Source organism: Agelaius phoeniceus, chromosome 4, assembly GCF_051311805.1.
Source record: "Agelaius phoeniceus isolate bAgePho1 chromosome 4, bAgePho1.hap1, whole genome shotgun sequence".
Taxonomy (NCBI): domain Eukaryota; kingdom Metazoa; phylum Chordata; class Aves; order Passeriformes; family Icteridae; genus Agelaius; species Agelaius phoeniceus.
The window spans coordinates 17,035,244-17,054,471 of NC_135268.1; the positions used below are offsets into that span (position 1 = coordinate 17,035,244).

Sequence of the window (19,228 nt, forward strand, 5' to 3'; positions counted from 1 at the left end):
TTTTGTTTCCCTGAATACACCATTACTCTGGGCAGAGGTCCGAGCTCATGAGCCTTTCTCTCTCATCTATCCAAAATGGGATTTGAAAACACTGTTAGTTCAATCATCTCTGATTGTTTGTTTTGTTTTTTGTTTTGTTAAACAAATATAAAGGCCAGTCTGGTGATATTTCTCTCCCCTGTTTTTGCTCCTTTGTAGAGAGAAGACATTCCAATATTGCAAGTAATTCTTTCTTATCAGCAATAAATTCCTTCTTGCTCTTTTCACTGCTTCTTCTCTTTTTTCCAGTGTCCTTGCAATCTTACCTGTTCTGCTGCTGTTTTGGTTTTCACCTGGAAAGGAGGAAATGTTCTTAGCAGATGCTACAGCCTTGTTTACCCTGTGGGACTTTGGCTGAGCAGCAGACATCTTGGGGTGTCAGGAGGGGTGTGTGGTTCTGCTCCTGCCTCAGCAATTTGCCTGATTCCTTCATTCCACTTGGACTAGAACTTGGGAGATTTTGAGGGAGCAGTAGCTGGACTGGTCATTCTCCTTTGCTATGTCTCATTGTGCTTTACTCCAGCTTTCTTTTACAGAGCAGCTTTAAAGAAGATCAGTTTACTTAGCTGGCCTTTCTTGACCTAGGCTTGCAGTTTTTAATGTACTTAACCAATATGGTTTGGAAGACCTCATATTTTGAGTGACCTCCTGAAGCTCAGGGGTGTCAAGTCATGGCATCATCATATTTGTGATTGTCTATTCTGCCATTGCCCTGTTTTGATAAAAAGAAATATTGTCATGCTGAGCACCCTTGAGCCACAAGTAGCTTTTTCATTGGTAATTCCCATTCTGTCCCTTAAAGCTCCATGGGTTAGTTAGGGCAGAGTAGAGAGCTTTAAAATTCAGGTGTAATTGACTGAGAATTCCTAGAAGGGTTAGGTAGCATGAAGTGCTCTGGGACATATTAGTACTCCAGGGCAAGAGGCACTGAAAGGAAATGCTAGACCAGCTAGAATGTCCTGCCAGAAGAACAGTATTTCACCTTTTGGGCCACTTACTGTGCATGCAGCCTCTGTGTTTAATCAGATGAACATAATTTATCAGCCCAATTGAATTTTAGTCTGGAGGTTCTCCAACAGGTTCCAAAACCATAGATTTTTCTTGCAAAGCAATTAGCTCACTGGAGGTTGCTTCTGCAGTGTTTGTGCCTCTTTCCCAGTTCTTGAATGTTATCAAATATAAGCCATGGTCTCCATGCAGAATGCCAATTCCTACCTGGACATTTCAACTGCTTGAGAATAAAATAGTATATGACTCAAGTCACACCCTTTATTGACCACAGCTGCCTTCAGGGTGATGTGATGCCCACTATCATGGGACTGTGTCCTCCAAATACAGCAGAACTGACCTGTCATAGGCTCTTGGTTCATTTTAACCACCACAGCTTAGAGCTTACTGTCTGGGATGGAAATTTCATCATAGTTCCTTTCAACCCAGACTCTATGGATGCTGTTTCTCATGGCCTTTTTTGGTGGCAGAATTTTTGTTGTGGATTTGGTTTTTTCTCTCAGACAGATGGAGAAGTGACCAGCTACTTGCTGATTGTGACTTGTAACACTGAGCTTGGCTTGGAAGTAATCAGCCCATTTTTCCTCTTTCAGTCACAAACATTTTGAGCATTTAGAAATCCTCTTAAGTGGACCGATGGAGTTAGCAGCTTCTACCAGAGTGTTTCAGATTAGTGGCAGATGCCCAAAGCTTTTCTTGTGGCATTTGGCAGTTTCAGGAAAGTGCTATAACTTTCATCATCTACTTTTGCCAAATGGCTCAAATGGTTCCAGTTGCCAGGAAGATAAAAATCAGCAGTCTGGAATATTCTTTGATCTGTGTTTTTTCTGGATATGGAATAGAACAAATGGAGCATTATCCACTGTGCTTGAGAGATTCCTGCCTGTTGGTTTCATTTGCTCTGTGGGTTTGTTTTGTTTCCTCGTTGCGTATTTCAAAATTAAATTGCTGGGGTTTTTTTATTCAGTGTGCAGACAACACATCCTTCATTCTGTTCTCACTGCTGTTCAGAATGAATGTAAATTAAATACAAATTAGGATATGTGTGTGTATCTATTTTTGTATGTAGATAGAAGATACTCTTCCTTCTGGAGAGTAATAATTTTGTCATTCAAATATACTTTAATAATATTCAACTTATTCTTTTTAATTCTTGTCTAGTTCTAATTTTTTTTAAGGATTCCCCAGTCATGGGATTTTTAAAAACTGGTCATAGTAAAATTTTATTTCCCTTACTTGCAATATTTTTTTCTTACATCTGTTTATTGTTTTCCCTAAAATGACTGGTGGATGCATCACGCCTGCTATTCCCATGTGTTAGGAATTTTGTCCATAGTTGTGGATTCAAGATGGGACAGAGACAAGAGTGGTGGGGACTTTTATTGTTTAGGGGGTCTTTTTTGTGTTGTGGATTTTTTCCCCCCCTCTAGCTTTTATGTATGGATCTGATGATAGAGACAACCTGCCCTTTTTCATTTGTCCTTCTGTTTTACGCTTCATTTACATTAGAATCTGCTTTAGTATATTTCAAGAAAGAGTAAAAACCCTATTAATTATCGCAATTGACTTGAAACTGACCCAGTAGTTTTCTGATTTTGTTTTTATTTTCTGGGGGAAGAAAAATGAGGCAAATAACTCTTCTATTTTTGTGATTTATCTACAATTTAAATATTTGGTTTTTAGAACACATCATCAGTTCAAGGAATGTGCTGCCAGTTAATTAAAGAAATAAGACTCTACTTCTTTCCTTATTTATTAATTCCCTCTTCTGTCCAAAACAAAGCAGGTAGAGTAGGCAGAATCAGTGGCATGGGTAAGAACAACAGTCTGGGATTCTTTTCCTTCATGTAATACTGCCAAAGGCACACCTTCAGGGCTTCCTCCAGGTTGGGGCACCCTGACTATGTTTTATTTTTCTCATTGGTGAAGTATTGTAAACACACAGAGTATTACTATCTCATGAAGAGCTCATTTAGATAATGTCTGATGCTGTGCTGGTAGATTTGTTATCAACACGGTTTTGTTTATCATCGTTACCCTGGATGATGGCTCAGAAGTGTGAGGAGGCAGTGGCTCCTAGCAGCACCTGCTGTCACTGCAGGAGGGATCCCATGTGGGGTAGGGACAGAAAGGGAAAGGTGTGCTGGGAAAAGGAGGGAGACTTGATTCATTCTGGATCTTTCACTTCATGGGATCAGTCAGGTTGGAAAAGACCTCTGAGATCATCGAGTCCAATGCATGACCAAACACCCCCTTGTCAGCCAGGCCACAGCACTGAATACCATGTCCAGTCTTCCCTTAAACATCTCCAGGGAAGTGACTCCACCACCTCCCTGGGCAGCCCATTCCAATGTCTCACCAACCTTTCTGGAAGAAATTCTTCCTGACATCCAACTTAAACTTCCCTTGGTGAAGCTTGGAGCTATTTCTTCTTATCCTGTCACTGGCTCTCTGGGACAAGAGTCTTACCTCCACGTGGCTACAGCCTCCTTTCAGGGAATTGTGATGTGATAGTAGCCCCCAAGCCTTCTTTTCTCCCCCAGTTTCCTCAGCCACTTCTCATAAAACTTGTGCTCCAGACCCTTCACCAGCTCTGTTGCCCTTCTCTAGACTAACTCCAGCACCTCAATGTTCTTCCCGAATTGAAGGGCCAAGAACTGGACTATCACTAAACTCTTCAAACTCTGGTATGATCTACCTTGAAATTTTGGTCCTCTGAGCTATTAGAACTTGTCTTCATCTTAGTAGGGTTTGAGGATACCCTGGGATGAAGAGCATTGAGGCACCACCTTACACCCACTGGGTCACATTGGCTGCTGACTTTTGACTTGGTGATAAGAGGGTTTAAAAAAATGCTAATTACTTCCAAAAGCATTCCTTTTGATCTTTTTTCTTGTGGTCAGGTAATGCAATAAGCATCTGTCACTGCATACTATAGTACTTAACTCTTGTAATCAGTACCTTGCTTAAGTCTGTGATATTATCTGAATTCTGTTCCATTCTATTTGTTTATGGATGTTTTTGCCATGGCATATGGTTGCAAACTTATGCTGACCTATGCAAGTTTAATATCACCTCTATTTTAAGTGGTGGAAGGGTAGGCTCACCCAGCCTGTAGTGCTTGCTCTGCCTGGCTCATTTTCTGCCCTGGTTGATGGCAGAGACAAGGCTGGGTCCACAGGTTAATGGTTGTTCTCAGTGGGTCATCTTTACCTCTTCACTCAGACTCATGCTTCCTTTATTTTCTGGGACAAATTTGAATTAGAACCTTTTTGAAATTAATAAATTCAAAAGACCTTTTCTTTCCCCAGTGTTCTCTGAAAGTTCAGGCAGACTGCTCACTCTCAGTTGCACTCAGATCCTGGTGGAGGTATTTTTCATATCAGCATAGCAGCTGGAGTGGCATGTTTTAAAAGCAAAGGACAGCAGAAGGTAATTCAGCAGAGAAGGTTTGGGTCTCTTTGTTTTTGTGACCATTCATCACCCCAGGTCAAACCCCAGAATAGACTGAGGCCAGGATAAAGAAGATAGATGGAATTTTTTGTTAGTACCTTAGTAAAGTTAAGATTGGCTTGAGAGTTCTAACTTGTATTTTTACGGTTTAAAGCATGTTTTAATGTTTCATATTTTTGCTTTTACTCTTCTTTAAAAAATAAAAAATGCAAAAGCAATTCCTAATGCTGGTAAAAGCTCCTATAGGGTATGTTAAAAATTCCAGATATAAGGTAATGTAATTCCTGAAGTGACTAGAACTAATGTGTATGAGCACATTGCTTATGTGTGCACTCTTTATACCAATTGCCTTAATCCTGTTCTTTGGTAATGGCTTGCCCGGCAACAAGGAGGAAAATCAAACAACTCTGAAATATAGATTGGAAAGATGTGGTGTGTTACAGGGTAATGCAGTAGCTTTAAAAATCATTAGCACACCCCCAAAGACAAACATAAAAGATTTGACCTGTGTGGAAATGAAAGGCTCAGAGTAGCAAATGTAAGTGTTTCATTCTGATAATGATGAAGTGCTCATCACATGGGGTACAATTGCCAAATTGTACCCCATATTTTAGAGTTCAGGTATCTGGGAGATGGTGAGCACTTCATGGTAGGATGCAGGAATTTGGGTTCTCTAGGAGTTTTGGGGGAGTTGCTGAGAAGGAGAGTGTCTGAGGAAATAAGCCAAAAAAGTGAGGAAACTGAGAGTAGGTAAGAAGCTGAATTGGAGGAGAAAGTAGACCAAGGGTTTAAGTAGGTAAATGTTGCCAGATTTTGTCTTTTGTGTTTGTGGAGACAGAAGTTTAGAGTGGTGGGAAAAATGTAAACTTGCTAAAGTTAAAGGCACTCAACAAATCATCTGCTGTGTGTTACTGGGAATTTAAAGTGACATTTTGGCCAAGAAAAGGTCACGAAGAGACAGGGAGAGAACTATCTCTTCATAGTTAAATTTAAAAAAAAATTAGAAGATTTACTTGAAGAATAGTGTAACTTCTTTTGCTTCTGTTTGTTATGCCTCTGCCCATGAATTTCTGTTGGCTGGGCATGGAAGTATTGTCTAAGAGCTGTTCTGGTTTTATCCTTTTGACTAAACACTGTGCAGAGGTTCTGCTGCTGTCAAGAGGTATCAGAAAGGCCCTCCAAGCATTGCTCAGTCTGTAGATCTTAAGGAGCTCCCCAAAGTCTCCTTACCCTCCTCTGAGGCTATACAGCTGCTTAGGAGGAGTATTCAAAAGGAATATTTTAAACTTACTTTTTCTTTTTATGGATTTAGAGCTTGGAAGAGTGCAGAGCTCTCTTCTGACAATCCCTTAGTTCTCTTCTTAATACAGCAACTTTTAGGACCTAAGAATTCGCTATCTTTTCCCTTTGACTCCCCTCTTATATTTTCTGTCTTCCTACCCTTCATATCTTGCCTCTCTTCCATGCATTAAAACCTTAGTATGTCATACCCATGGGCTTTGCCAAATTTTCCCTTGGGTGAAATGTTTTAAACTTCCACCAAGCCTGTAGAAAACCTACAAACCAATGACAAGGGAGGAGCTTTTAGGAGGAGTAGGGGGAAACAAGTGAGAGAATGTTCTTCTGAGCATGCAGTTGTTGTGTTTCAAAACTGCCCCTTTGTAGAAAAGGTGCAGAAGTTTGTTTGTCCCTTGAGGCATCTTTGAGCACAGTTGGATGTGTCTGCTGCCTGTACCTGCCTCTAGCATTTCTCAGGTTATGGTTTCTCCCTGTTACTAGCTGTTCCAGGATTATGTATTGCACTAAGTCTCACTTCTTTCCTTCTCTTAACAGCTGCAAATCAAAAAGAGCCCTTGACTCCTAATTTTAAAGTGAAAGAGGAGCCTAAGGATGAAGAAGCTGGAAGTTCAGCCGTGTCTCAGCCCAGCTACGTGTTCAGCCAAGAGTCTGAAGCCTCAGCTCCAAATGTCCCTGAAGAGAAACTCAAGCCACAAGAAGCACAGGCAAATGTGATGAGGCAGGACATGTCAGTCAAGGCAGCATCTGAGCTCCTCATGAAGCTCTCAGGTAGATATTTCATTTAATAATACTGAATTTTTTTTTTTCTTTTTTTTTTTTTTGGTGTGTGTATGCTAGCAAGGTTACCTTACAAGAAGCAAGGTAGCAGCTTTATAGCAAGCCAAGGAACAATTGAAAAGGCTTGTCTACAAAGTGTCATATATGTGAAATATCTCAGTTTGGTCTGTAGCCACACTATCTAATTATCTCTGCTCTGATTTTCAAATTAATGACTATGGAATAAGTCAAAAGAAATGATGCCTTAAAGCTTTTAGGTGCTATAATTTTTTAAATGTACAAAACCATGTTAATACCAATTTATTCACAGGTGTCTCTTCATTAACATCATAAGAACATTTCTGTACTTTACTGTACCTGACATGGCTTTATAGAATATGACTTTTAAAGCTTTTCTTTTTTTCTGGCAATATATTGTACTCAAAATTATAAGATGCACTGTTAAAAAAATTGTGTAAACTGAGCCAGCTTTTTGCATTTAGCAAGAACACTTGAACTGCCTCAGTGATAGGTTCTCCTGCCAGACAAGTAGGCAGTGTACACACATAGGCAGTGTTTAAGCTGGAGGGAGTCAAATAAAATGTGTGTTCTGCTAATTATGATTTGTCTACCTTTCAGAATCAAGGTTTAAGAGAAAGTAAAAGGGTTGAATTCTTCCACTGGGATCAGGTTAAGTGAATGATGAAAGGGCTTTGAACTTCTAACAGACCAATTTTTAGGACCAAGACATTAAAGTCGGTCTGGCAGGCTGGGTTTTGTGCTTCTGCGTCTGAACTGGATCTGATAGATTTTAAGTCTTCTCCAAAGCTGAATAAGACTTATTTTTTTAATTTTGCCAAAGTCATGCAACAAGGGCTGGTGGGAATGCTTACTAGTTTAGTAACTTCTGAGATCCCTGTCAAACCTACCTGAAATCGGTTGTCTTGATTGGACACTGTCAGCTGTGAATTTGAGCTCAAACTTCTATCTGAAAGACTTGAGCTGACTAGGATCTCCCCCATAAAACATGTAATTAATTCACTCCTGTTCATACCTTCACATTCTAATTTGCAGAAGAATTTGAATCAAGCCTTCCATGTTAATGGTGCAAAAATGTTTCCCAAGTACAAAAGACGACCAGAGCACCAATTTCCACATTTTTTTTCCTCAGACTCCCAAATACGAAACACTTGGTTATTGGTGTAATTCACAGTTGCTGCTGGTAACTGGTTTGAGTGAGGTGTTTTGGTAACAAAATTTTGCAGCCTAATGAATGCTAAACTGTGACTATTTTTCTTGGTGCATATAAATTCATGTAACTGTTTTTATAAAGAAAGAGCTCTGTAATTTAATGTTTTGTGAAGTACTTCAGAGACACGAGGGTTCTGGATTGTCAGTCTGGAGTTCAGCACTGGCAGACTGTGTTTAAATAGTTCTATTGCTGCCTGTTATGTTAGAATATTTGTCCCTTAAATACCTGTTTCTATGAGAGAAATCCAGTGTGTATTAAATCTTGGTCAAGTCTTCAGCTTGTGTTGGGATCTCCAAGGCTTTAAAGGGAGATCCCAACACAAGAAAGAAAGAAATACAGCAGTCTAACATTTCTCTTACAAGCTCTTAGGGACTGAGCAGTTTTTGCTGACAGCGGTCTTTTTGGCTAATGCATAGATTAGGATGTGAAGAGTGACTGGGATTTATGGAGTCGATGTTGCTGCTGTCGGTGTTCCTGCATCAGCCAGGGGGTGGTGGGGTTACACCCAGTTTGTCACAGACAGTTTTCAACCTGCACTTCCCTGAATTACCATCTAAGGCAGAAACTGGAGAAGAAAACACTGAGATACAGTTTAATGTGGGACAACAAGAGGAAAATCTTAAGATGATTAGCCTCTTTAGTGGTTTATTTTGGGTTTTTTTGAATCTTTACCTTATGTGGTAGAATACTCCCATATCACTGTTGACTTCACAGCCTACTGTAAGCAATTTTGAAGCCTGGTTTTGGTGACTTAGAACTTACTTAATTAAGCCACTTCATAGAATCATAGAAGGTGATGCCTTAAGTTTTAGCTTTCATATTATCCAGATTCTGTACTGCTTTAGTATATGACTCTGAACTTCATATAAGGTGTTAGTAAGTTCTCCTCACAGTTTAGTTTGACAAAACAATCCTTTCCCAGCCTGAGAACCAAGGGTACCATTGCACCTTCAGTGCAGCCAAAGTGCTGCTATCTTGCACTCAAAAAGTACAAACAGTAGCAAATTGAGGAGAGCAATCTGGGAGGATGGGACTTCATAACTGTGTTTGAACAGTTAAATTGACCAAAACTTACAAAAGCATGAAAAGATGTGACCTGTCGTCCATCTTGAGTGTAGCCTCAGCCAGGATCTTGTGCTGCCCAATGTGTATCCTTTGAAGGCCTTTCAATAAATACTTGCTTTATTCCTTTAACACTGTCTAGACTCTGCTCTCAAGGCATCAAGGGACCTTAAAGATGACAAAATCATTTAGGCTGGAAAAGACCACCCAGGTCATTCACTCCAACCGCTGACTGATCACCACCTTGTCCTGGGCCACAGCACTGAGTGCCACATCCAGTCATTTCCTGAACACCTCCAGGGGTGGCTTCACCATCTCCCTGGGCAGCTTGTTCCAATGCTTGGCAACCCCTTCTGTGAAACAATTATTCCTGATGTCCAGCCTAAACCTCCCCTGGTGCAGCTTGAGGCCATTTCCTCTTGTCCTGTTGCCAGCTGCCTGGGAGAAGAGACTTCCCAAGCTACAGCCTCCTTTCAGGGAGCTGTAGAGAACAATCATCTGGTTCCAACCCTCCTGCCATGGGCAGGAACATCTTCCACTAGAAGGTATTGCTCATCCAATGTGGCCTTGAACATTTCTAGGGATGAGGCATCCACGTTTCTTCCTGAGCCATGTCTTGAGATTAAAAGGAGAACAAGAACAAACTTCCTCCTTTTTCATGGTACTGGAAAGAAAAAAATGGAACAAGTCTGTCTTGATGTTTTACTCTCTGTGGGAAATCCTCAGTCAAGTGCCCTTGTTAGATTTGATATATTTTATAATTGGGTTTAAGTCAAGTCCCTTCAGATTCTCTCTATGCTTGGTAAGGACTGAATGGATTGTGTTCTTGCTTTGTTCTTTTCCCTTTCTTCTGTGTAACACTAATTACCACAACCTGCATCACATACAAATTCAGGAAGGAATTTCCAACATAACAGTGTTGTGCTTCCTGCATTCCTGAACATACATGCTGCTGTTATCCTCTGAACAAGAGTACTGCTGATTGTTTCAGCCTCATGGGTGGGAGCCAACTGGGATTTGGGCATAGACCTTGCTATTTCCTTCCATGCAAGGGATAAACTGGTTTATATTTTTCACTGGGAAATCTCTTTTCCCACACAGAGGTGCTGTGTTGGCAGCTCTTAGCTGTACAGGGTTGTGGAAGGCCCTGCCATCTCTGGAGCCTGGTTTGGTCTGGTGCATACTGTAGGGTAGGTTTACTCCAAATCACCAGGCCTTTGTCAGCCCCCGTTTCTCAGCTACTCAGAAATTACTCTAGAGCTAGGAAAAGTTAGAAGAATCAACATCTTTTCCTGTACTAGAACATTAACAGAACATTTGTTAGCTGTCATTGTAGAAGCAGGTGGAAAGAAAGAAGAGAAAATCGCACACAGCTATTTTAGTTCTACAAGACAACACTCTCTTTCAAGCTGAAGGGCTCTTTGGACACTTGCTTCTAGCAACATGACCAGAATTTGGGATCAAGCCCTTGCCCCACACATTACTGTGGTGGAATTTGACCTTTTATACCAGTTCTTTCTCTTCCATGTTCCCCTGGGATTCAGGTCTCCTACCCCACAGTTCACAGACTTGATTCCTACTCACACCTCTTCCAAAGGATTATCCAGGCTCAGAGGGCTCATGTCTCTTGGGCACGTCTGGGCAGAACCCGCTTCCACCCAAACAGCCAGGACAAAGCTTCCTAACAATCAAGCTGCTATTTCAGAATAAATCAAACACCCATTTGAAAGAAATGGTGTTTGGAAGTTAACAGGCAAAGTTTGAGCAGATTTTCAACCTCCATTCTACAGAAGAAAATAAAATGACCCTTGTGATATGTATGAGTGCACAAAGGTGAGCTGGGAATTCTCTCCATTGCTGAGTCTTGACTGAGACTAGGTCCAGTGGTAAGCAAACAGGTTTGAGGAGATAGTGGAGTGGGGTGCCATCCCTGCAAAGTTTTGAACTCCCATAAAATATTGTACAAAATCAGTTAGAAGAAATGGGAGTAACGTGTTTCAAATACACCTGTTTTTTACATTTTTTATCAGTTTTCTTTCATGGAAAAGCTAATTTAATTAAGTGGCACCCTCAATGATTCCTGGTCAATTTTATACACTCAGTCTTGTAAATTGAAAAGTACATTTCAGAGGAGACTGAAATTAAAAATAAATATTTGCGTTTACATGCCATTGTTAGAGCTGAAAAACTCATTTTCTGCTGAAATAGTCATGCTGCTGATATGTTTGGGGCATGTATTAGCTTTTAGAAGCATACAATGTTTTGTCTTCTTGTCCAGAAATGAGTGTATAGGTGGAAGAGTATAAAATCTATCCCAGGCTGTAGCACTTTTTAAGTAATGTTTTGCCCAGGGACATTAGTATGTCCTTGTCTTTCCCAGAAATGTTGTCTGAATCACATTTACCTTTATTTCAGATGTATCCTATTTTTGAACTGTGTTCATTTTGCATGTAACTCAGGTTGTTTTCCTCCCCTCTTTTTTCTGTGAGTCAGTTCCCCATGTATTGCACATCTCCTTGTTAGCCCAAGCAAGTGCATGACATTTGTACCCTTTGGTTCCTTTGGATTTTTTGTTCTTCAACCCTCAGGTCACACAGTGTTTTCTTGTAATAGTGTCTTAATTTTGGGTTATCAGCACATGCAATTAGTGCAGACTTACTTCATGACCTCAGCACCCAAAGTGAGGTGCTGCCTACAACTGAGTCCAAAAGCATTCCTGATCATCTCCATTTATTACAGCTAATTATATGATACTTCCTCTTTTGGAACAACTGGTTATTACAGGGGAGGGGTGTGATGGGGTTTTTGGGTGGTTTTTTTTATTAAGCCTATATCCACTTAAAAATGTGTATGGTAATTTTGTAATTCATGCCTTGTCATTAATTTTTTGACACTGTATCATACTTTTAATTGAAATCACATAGATTAGAGCAACTATTTAAAAAGAGTTAAACAAGGAGAAGAGAGCAATAGTACAATTCTAGCATAAGGTGAAGGCCAGATTAATCTTGCTGCATATTTCTTTTCCACAACATTGTGGATTGCTCTGGGAAGTGCCCATGTGGAGTTAGGCTGCTGTCTCTGGAGATCTCTGTTGCTGGTACCTCGTGAGAGTCCCTGCTCCTGGATTGATTCAGGAGAGCTGTCAAGGCTTTCGTCCTTGCTTGGAAAGCCTCAATAACAGAGGGCAGAGAAGGGAAAATACAGGGAAGTCTTTTGTTCCTTGGGGCTTCTGTAGGAGCCCAGAACGTAAATGGAGAAGTGTATGGTTCAAAATAAGACTTTTTCTTTGTGGGAGGTAGGGGAGTGGCAAACCATAGCAAGTCACATTCCCAGATTAAACCCTGCTACTAGCCAAGTGGGTTTTGTTGGGGCTTTTTCTCGTTTTGGTTTTTATTTTAACCAGATTGTTCAAGTAGGGTCTTGCAGGTACCACCATCATCCTAGCATTTAAATGGAAGGAGCAGCAGATGTCTATCAGGACTCTAATTAGTTTATGGCTTTAATTTGCTCCATTTTTTTCCTTGGATCGCATTTCTGTGAAGCAGCTTGTAGTTGCAAAATTCTGTAACATGGGAGTTCAGAGGTTCCACTTTAATAAATATGAGCCATTTCATGATTTTTTTTTTTTTAATGCAGGATCCTGTTACATTGATTCATTGACATTGTCTTATATAAAACAGCAGTTTGAAAAAAATACTAGCAAAATAAAGCATCAAGCACAGTGCCCTAGGGAACGTCAGATGTTCCTTGTTGTGTCTCTGTAGCAGAACCTTCAGGGCTTGCCAACTGTTCCCTACCTCTGAGGTTTTATTTAAGCTGTTTTAGGGCATGTTTATTTCTAGCAAATCAGAACAATTAGCATAACAAAATGCCTGATTCTCCGTGCTGAAAGCTTTTGAAGTTGGTACAAGTTGACCCACTATTTACCCCTGTCTGCTTCATTGTGGAGACTGGTACACAAGTCCAATTTATGAGACATATGGGGAAGGCTTTCTTCTCTAAGTTGATTCATAAAGTTGGTGATAAATGCCCATAAAGCTGATGGGCATTTCAGCAAATACGAACAACTTCGAATTTTAGTCACAGGGTGAAGTTTTAAGTAAATTGGTGGGAAGAAACAGGAGTGATTTAATAAGTATTCATTTGATTTTGGCAATGCAACGTTATTGGACAGCTGTTTTGTCAGCCAAAGCAATATTTACTGCATGACTTGTGTTCTTTATGAAATCTATCCCTTATTTTTGACTTCTATCTCAAATATTGGGAAAAGCAGTGTGCTGCATTAGGAAGGGTTCAGTGTCCCTTGCAGAGCATGTGAGTGCTGCATGGAATCACAGAATGGTCTGGGATGGAAGGGACCTTTAAAGGTCATCCAGTCCAACCCCTCAGCAACAAGCAGGGACATCTTCATCAAAATCAGGTTGCTCAGAGCCCGTCCTACCTGACCTTGAACGTTTCCAGGAATGGGCCATTTACCACCTCTCTGGGCAACCTGTTCCCATGTTTCAACACTCATATTGTAAAAAATCCTTCCTTTATATATAGTCTGTATCTACCTTCTTTTTGGTTAAAACCACTGTCTCTTATGTCACAATAGGCTAAACAGTCTGAACTCAGCCTGCTTTAAGTACTGAAGGGCTGCTGTAAGGTCTCCCTGAAGTTTTCCCTTCTCCCAGCTGACCAAGCCCAGCTCTCTCAGCCTGTCTCCACAGGGAAACTGTTCCAACCTTCTGATGAGGTCCATCAGGTCATGGCTTCCCTGTGCTGGGAGGTGTTGGGGGAGCTGAGCCTGTTCAGTCTGGCACAGGAGAACTAAAGACCAATCTAATTGCAGCCTGCACCTACTTGAAGGAAACTTGGAAAAGAGGTGGAATTAAACTTTTCTCCCTCCTGGCAGATGGTAAAAGAAGGGGTAACAGCTGCCAGCTGCAGTTTGGGAAGTTCAGAGTGGACATTAAGAAAAGTTTCTAGTGGTGCATTAGAACAATCTTCCTTTTGAAAGTTCTGCAGGATGAACCTGCAGCTGGCCTAGTGCTGAAGGTTCAGGAAATAATTTTGTTTGGAGGACACCTCCAGGGTCATCTATTTCAGACCTCTGCTCAGAGCAGGTCAAGCCAGGCAGGCTGCTGAGGGTCTTACCAAGTTTAGAATGTGTTCAGGGAGGGAGAACCCAATTTCTCTCAGCAATGTGTGTCAGCATTTCCCCATCCTGATGGGAATTCTTTTTCCTGTATCTATAAACAGAATTCCCCATGTTCTATCTTGTCTGTTGACTCATACAATCGCTGTGCATTTATGAGAGAAGCCTGACTTGAGCTTCTCTGCACCTTCCCTTTATTCCTTAGAGAGCTGTTGACAGCAATAAAGTGTCCCCTTAGTGTTGTTTTCTTGAGGCTGAACAAACCCAGTTCTCACAGCTGATCTCCTCTTCTGTCTTGCAGCAGCCCTCTGACAACCTTGGTTGCCTTCCACTGAACATGCCCTGGGGATGTCAGTGTCTGTTTTGTACTGGGGAGCCCCAGATAGGGCACAAAACCCTAAATGCAGCCTCTAAGTGCAGAACAGAGGGTGAGAATCCCCTCCCTCTCCCTGATGGCTGCACATCTGATAATGGGGCCCGAAATAGGGCTGGCCTTGGGTGCCACAAGGGCACTTTGCTGACCTGTGCTCAATTGGAGCTGGATTGTGATAGTCCCAACTTTCAGAGAGATTGAGTAAGGTCTTTGTAGAACTTGCCAGACTCTGTTCTAGGCTGTAGAGTGGTGTTGTCTGAGACTAAATTCCAGAACTGCTCTTACTGCTGCACCTTATAGAGGTGACACTGTCAGGCTTTCAGGTATAAATGTTTTACCCTGAGCTTTTAGGGTTTTTGGGCCTTACTCAGCACAAGTATTGTTCTACGTTTCTGCTGTTCTAGGTTTGGAGGAGTTTTTAGCAAGTATCACTACTTTGTGTTTCCTTACATCTGTGGAACCTGAAAACTGTGGAAGAAATTGCTTCCTCCTGGAACAAGCCTGTCCAGTGCTCTATTTTTCATATCTGATGTGGAAAATGGCTCACTCAATGTGAATAGGATGACGTTCATTAAAGCTTTCGTAGATAAGATGATTAAAAGTTGCACTGCTCTGTAAAGAAACAGCATCTCTGTGGCTTGATAAAGTACATCCATGTATAAAATAGTTTCCTCTCATTTTGTTAAGGTGTTTCTGTATCACACAGTTAATAGCAGAAAAAGACATATTGGGTGATTTAGTTCATCTTTTGCCCTATGAAGTGTCTCAGCACTGCTGTGCTGTTATTCTGAGCTTCACCCAGGTTAGTTTTGAATGAATAGCAGACTGTGTTTTGGAGATCATGGTCTGGATACTTCTGAGTTGTTTGAGTCTCTTTAGCCCACAGATTTTGCTGTACTATTATAGAAATCTGACCTGAAGAATAAAACCTGACTCACATATACTAACTTCATATTCTGATACATAGCAGGTTATTTAACCAGCTCACCTACTAGGTCTCCTATAAAAGTCAAAGATAAAATGATTTTGTTATTTAAAGCAAGAGACCTTTTTGTGTGCCTGTACTTGACTTGAAAAACTTTAGCTGTGCTATAACCATGTGAGATACCTATGTAAAGAAATAAGGGCTATCACCTTACTCCACAATGAACAGCACAGAAGGGAAAATAATCCTCAAGAAGCTGGAGTTGGACTGCCTATATGGTGAGACAGGTATGGGCATAACCTTAATTACAGTATTTTGCCAGCACAAGATCTAGCACAGCAGGGTTTTATGCCTATGATTGCTTCTTGTGGGACAGACTGACTGTGTTTCCCTTTCATTAGCTCTTGTAAAATTATCAGAAACCCTCCTTCAGTCTTCTCTTTGTGTGTTTGCTTTGGGGATTTAGAGTATGACAGAATTCACATTTGGCAGGGACATTCTGTCAGATCAAAAGGGTGCAGCTGGAAGGATAAAGGTCAAAGGAAATGATCAAATATGTAGATGTAGTTAAGGCAATTGCAGTGCTCGCCGATGGTGAGGGAGAGAAGGTCACTGGTATTGCTTGACTCTTGCCTTAGTTGGGGTCCTGTCAGTTTGTCTGATACAAAAGCACTTGCAGGACAGGGAATTAAACTGTGTGGAGCAGGAACAGAAATAGAAAGAATATTTTAAAAGCAGAGAGAGCAGCAAAGGTCAGCTTGACTCTGCACCTAAATTTGGCAGCTGGGTGCAGAGCTCAGTCTGTCAGACATCTGAAGAACTCATTTGTTTGTGGAGTTACCTGAGCTCTTGATTGACACTGTTACCTGATGCGTTCTTTTGCTGCTCTGTGCTCACTTTCAATGCACAGCATGCTATTTTTACACTTTTTATCACAGATGCAGGGTTCTGTGGTTTTATAATAAGAGAGTAATAGAAGCTTTAAACAAAATTTTAGAAAGAGAAAAATCTTCTTAACAGGGCAAAAAAAAGGCATTATGATATTTCTAACTGGTCTTCAGCTGAGAATTCACTATAAAAATTTCTGAAGTCTGAGATGTATCTGTGGATAGTAGAGGGTAAAGATTTTTATCAATATTTAGATGTGTCTTTTAAAGGTCAAGAAATGTTACAAGAAGAGATTGAAAGCACTTCATGTAAATTGTTCCTGGAACATATCCAAGTGGCGTTTATCTCCTGGTTTCGATTTTTTTTTTTTTTTTAAGAGCTGTAGGAAGTAAAGCCACTTTTTCTCTACTCTATGAATGTGGAGAGAGGCAAAACCTAGTAGTGTAAAAGGACTTGGTGATACATGTTCGTTTAATTTTAGGTAGAATGCTGATGCATTTATGATAAAGGGGTTCTGTCCATCTTTTGCTGGAGGTGACAACATGACACCAACCAGCTGAGGAAGCTCAAAACATTTTTGGCGATAACCCTGTTTTGGTGCCTCTGAGATCCATTGGAATATTGGGTAATTGAAAATGAAAGGCCTGAATCTTTCACACTTGGAATAAAATCTGTGAAGCTGACACAGTCACGTGTGAGTTAGAGAGGATAGGAAAACCAGAACAAATTTTGAATTTTGTTGGAATGATTCCTTATCGGGATGTTCCTTCTGGTATTTAACTCTGTTCATGCATTTCTTTATGTTCTTGGTTCTCCAGACATATTGCCTTTTTTATGCTGTCTCTGGAGTTTCTAGAAATTGGCTTCTAGACTATGGTTTTGTTTGCTAGACCTGGGACACTGGAGAGGAAGGCAAGGAGGGGATGATACGGACTTGAGAAAACTGTTCACTAAAGTTAATGGACCTTGTAAGGCATGAGGGAATATCTGTCAGCCTTGAGAAAAGCATGAGCCTCAGAATATTCCTGTTGTCTAGAAAGCTTGTGCAGGTGTAATGAACAGGTTCTTCACATGGTTTTCTGGAATTTTCCATAGAAGAGAAAGAGAGAGGAGAAGATGAGGTTCCCTCCTCTGCCCCTATCCCCATACTGGTACTTCTGACTGTTGGTGCTGGTACTTCTGTTGAAACAGAGTAATTTGGAGTTTGTAAGAGGCCTTCAGTGCCCACCTCAGGAGAGCTGGGGTGGAGCTGCAACTTCATTTAATAAATAGAAACAAAGCTTCACTAACTAGTGTGTCATCACACACACAGTATTCATAGAAAGTGATGTAACTCTCATATTTGCAAATATGCAACTGTTTTCTGCTTTCTAGTTTGAAAAATTATTTTCAAGAGCTTGTTTCTATTTATAACAGCCAGAAGAATACTGAGGCTGTCAGCTGCTTGCTTCCCTTCCCATTTGCGGGGATGCGGTGCACAAATTATAACTCGGTAATTGTGATTTCTGCTTTGAGCACTCTGAAAAATTACAGCCTAATTAAATAATTATGGCGGTCGTTTATTCTTTTTTCTTTCCTTTTTTTTTTTTTTTTTTGAATACATATTTGCAGCTGAGAGTTTCAAGGAAGCCCAGATGGTGAAGATAAAGGAAGAACCGATGGAAGTTGACATCCAGGACTCGCGGGCTTCGGTGTCACCCGGGCAGAGCGTTGGCTACAGCGCTTTGCTGGGGCGCGACCAGAAGGCACCCGAGGGCCGTGTGCTGCCAGAGAGAAACCTCTTCAGCCAGGACATATCAGTGAAGATGGCATCTGAGCTGCTCTTCCAGCTATCAGGTAAATCCAGTGCAAACTGCTCCATAGCCGGAGTTAAAGAGCAAAATCAGATTTTTTTTGTGTGACCCCAAAGTTCTATGAAACTGTGAGATCACCGGGGCTGAAAGCTAATAGGAACCTTCCAACCCTCACACTTGAAACACAGAGGCCTTGCCAAATGCCCCCCATAGTCTGCATATGCTTTAAAGCACTGTGGCAGCCAGGTCAGGCTCACAGTATTTCAGCTGAGTTGGAAAAGCCAGAGTTCAGCTCCTGTATTTTTGAAAGCTAATTAAATAATTTGTGATGACTGCTTTGATCCCTGTAGAGGGGAATCTGCAGATGGCAGTTCCTGGCCTAAGTGGCCATGGCTGCAGGATGCAGCACTCCTGGGGCTGCACTGCCCACTTCCCTTGGCAAAGAAGGTGAACCTCACCTGTCACACAAAGGCAGTGGGACCAGCACTGTGTTCAATGAACACTTGTATTGCACACTCTGCGTGGAGTTCTAACACTGACATGTGGAGCTGAAAAAACTTGTTGGGTGTTAATTCAAATAAAGTCATGCCCATTCTCTAATAATACTGGAACCATTTACCCTAAATTACCCTGGGTTATGCTGTTACCTGAAAGCATTAAAATAGTTCTGCTGAATAAAATTTGATAGAGAACATATGGCATACCCTAATCACAAAACTCATGTGTGTTCCTCTGCAGAAAAGGTGAGCAAAGAGCACAACCACAATAAAGATAACACCATCAGAACTACAGCCAGGTGAGTACAGCCCATGGTTACAGCTGCACTGTAAATAGCATTGCCTCCTTTTGCCTTGTGAACTCAAACCTGTCTCCTGCAAATGTGACCTGATAGTACAAATGTAAGATATTTCCATGAGTAATGGAGCCCATATCTGAAAAGCTACAATTATAAATCTGATTGCTTAGGGCTCATAAGTCAAAAAGGCCCAGGGGCTTTTGTCTGTTCTCCTCTGATCAACACATCATTTTAAGAATTATTTATTCTATTTTTTTCAACAAAAACTGAAACTTACAAGAAACTGCATGGTATATGCAGTGCTTGGAGGGAAGACCAGGCTAGCAACTGGATTTTAAGACATGGACCAATGTAAGAAGAGGTGATTGTGATTGTTTTATGTCTAGCTAGATTTCTTTAGAAAAATTTCAATTTAGTACTTCTGTAATCTCAATACATCCT

The 19,228-nt window shown here is 41.0% G+C and overlaps 1 protein-coding gene across 4 annotated transcripts in view; it reads left to right on the plus strand.

The window, feature by feature from the left end:
• Positions 1-19,228, plus strand: part of ZNF827 (zinc finger protein 827) — a 101,434-nt gene that overhangs the window by 45,109 nt on the left and 37,097 nt on the right. For all 4 annotated transcript variants that reach the window (XR_013181999.1, XM_077176975.1, XM_077176974.1 and 1 more), the window contains 3 exons: positions 6,334-6,567; positions 17,810-18,034; positions 18,730-18,787. Coding sequence is in view for 3 of the 4 variants with exons in the window: in XM_077176975.1 (XP_077033090.1) it covers positions 6,334-6,567; positions 17,810-18,034; positions 18,730-18,787 (517 nt within the window). In the remaining variant the exon portion in view is untranslated. The remainder of the gene's footprint in view (positions 1-6,333; positions 6,568-17,809; positions 18,035-18,729; positions 18,788-19,228) is intronic.